Source organism: Gavialis gangeticus, unplaced genomic scaffold (assembly GCF_001723915.1).
Source record: "Gavialis gangeticus isolate Ggan-Ray unplaced genomic scaffold, GavGan_comp1, whole genome shotgun sequence".
In the NCBI taxonomy this organism is placed as follows: domain Eukaryota; kingdom Metazoa; phylum Chordata; order Crocodylia; family Gavialidae; genus Gavialis; species Gavialis gangeticus.
In genome coordinates, this window is record NW_017729034.1 from 94,463,957 (window position 1) to 94,466,053 (window position 2,097).

Below are 2,097 nucleotides of genomic sequence, written 5' to 3' on the forward strand. Positions count from 1 at the left end.
TGTGCATGAACTATTGTGAAAATGGGGGTCTGTATCAAGCAATTCAGATGGTAAATCCTCTAATGCATTCAGCTTAATATATTGAGCCATTCTAATATTAAAAAAAAAATCTAAGAAAGTATTAAAATACAGTTTTCATGTGTGATGCCTTGTCCTTCCTTAGAGGATTGAGTTTTCTCTAGTTCCTTCCCTTTGTTCCTGGTATTTCCTCTGAGCTTCCTGTTTTTGAAGTGCTGAGCCAGCCCCAGGACAAGAAACAGGGGAAAAGAGTTTACTTGTTAAATTGCAGATGTTATCAGAGGTATAGTTGCATTTGATCAGGTGTTCATACTGTCCTAATAATTCAGTTCTTCAGAAAAATTAAGGTGTTAACAAAATGTTTGAATGTTTGTTTGTTTCAAAAAATAATCTCCCTAATTGTTCAGCAGGAAAATCTTTTCTAAAGCTAAGTTCTTAAGGTTTTTTAAATCAACCAAATGTAAAAATCAATTTTCTGGGATACGAAACTTACACAATGAGCTGAAGAGTCATTGAAATTAGGCAAACTGTTGCTCTTTTAGAAGTCAAGGGATGGACATTGGTTTCTAGTTCAAAAACTCTCTTCTGAGTTATTTTTATCTTAAGATGCTGTACCTGAAATCTGTTCCTTCTACAGGGTGATAAAAAATTAAAGTGCGATTCTGCTGACCTCCGACACGACATTGACCGTCGTAGAAAAGAGCGAAGTAAAGAACGAGGTGACTCTAAAGGTTCCAGGGAATCCAGTGGATCAAGAAAGCAAGAGAAAACTCCAAAAGATTACAAGGATTACAAATCTTACAAAGATGACAGGTAAATATTTGAATTTCTTCAGTAGTTTGTAGCTTCTAATTAGCCTTTTGTAATTGTAAGCTTAATTGCTTTCATTTTTCACTGTGCAATGGAACATTTAAATTTAAACAAATAAAATTATTTGTTTTACAGCAAAAATGTATTATCTGTCTTTTACACGGCTAATGGTGGATGAGGACAAAAACTTTGGAATAGCAAGCTAACACTGAAAAAAAAAATGACAAATTAATCTGTCCTATTATCCAGGCTACATCAGGAGGTTGGACTTCAATGCAGTACATTTCTATAAACAGTTTGTGTAAGAACTTTGGTTCGTTATGCTTGATTCCGCACTTTTTCAACTCATAACACCCAGAGTATGAGAATTTTACTGATATCTAAGTTTAACATGGGTGAAAAGGGGAAATTTTATGTATTTTTCTAAAGCCAGTGACTTGTTTTTAAGAGAAAATATTAGTTCTTAATAGTTATGTTTCAGTGGATACTGTGTAGCAGTGGTAAGAGTTATTTCAGGTATGACCTTCTTTTGGATATTGTATTAAAATTTTGCAAATCAAGTCAAATTAGTACCAGTATGGGGCTGCCAAATACAAAGTCTTGCTATTTAGAATTTCTTCCTGCATTTCATTTGGGTATATGATGAATTTTACTTATGCTTCCTTCTTCCCATTTTCTTTCTGACTGGTATCCACACTATCATCCACTGGCTAATCCTATACTGGTGTTCTCTTAGGGAAGCCCAAACCATGTCTGCTGTTTTCAACAGTATGTGAAAACCGAATTATGTAGTTAATTTAAAATGTTGCCTTCAGGGTTTTCTTACTTTTTCCATTTTTTTCCTTTTCATGCCTTCAAAAAAGGCAGTTAAAAAAACAAACAAACCTCCTAAAATCTCAAAACTCCTCCTTGAATCAAACACCAGAAAAGGAATTTTGCAGTTGCAGACAGCTACTTTTCCAACACACTAGGAATAGTATGTGCCTATAATATGTTAAAGATGAGGAAGGAGCTGGAAAGTAAACTATACTTTACCATAACACCTAAAATATGTATTATTTTGTGTGTGTATATAATATATTATTATGAATGGGGGAGGTAGATTTTCATAAAATATAAAGTGACCCCCTTTAATATAGCATGCTACAGACTCTAGTATTTTTAAAACAGCACACAGTATGGTTTTTATTTTTCAGTAAACAAAAAAGAGAGCAAGACCGTTCTCGATCTTCCTCATCTTCCTCCCCATCTTCCTCCTCATCCAGTTCC

At 34.0% G+C, this 2,097-nt stretch overlaps 1 protein-coding gene across 2 annotated transcripts in view; it reads left to right on the forward strand.

Moving 5' to 3' along the window:
* The window catches only part of BCLAF1 (BCL2 associated transcription factor 1), a 48,110-nt gene that overhangs the window by 27,400 nt on the left and 18,613 nt on the right, over positions 1–2,097 (forward strand). Inside the window, exons 9-10 of one of the 2 annotated variants that reach the window (XM_019526936.1) lie at positions 656–831; positions 964–1,129. In XM_019526936.1, the coding sequence (XP_019382481.1) occupies positions 656–831; positions 964–1,006 (219 nt within the window). In that variant the 3' untranslated portion in view covers positions 1,007–1,129. Of the gene's footprint in view, positions 1–655; positions 832–963; positions 1,130–2,024 lie in introns of those variants that run through there. The other variant, XM_019526937.1, reaches the window with a different exon arrangement.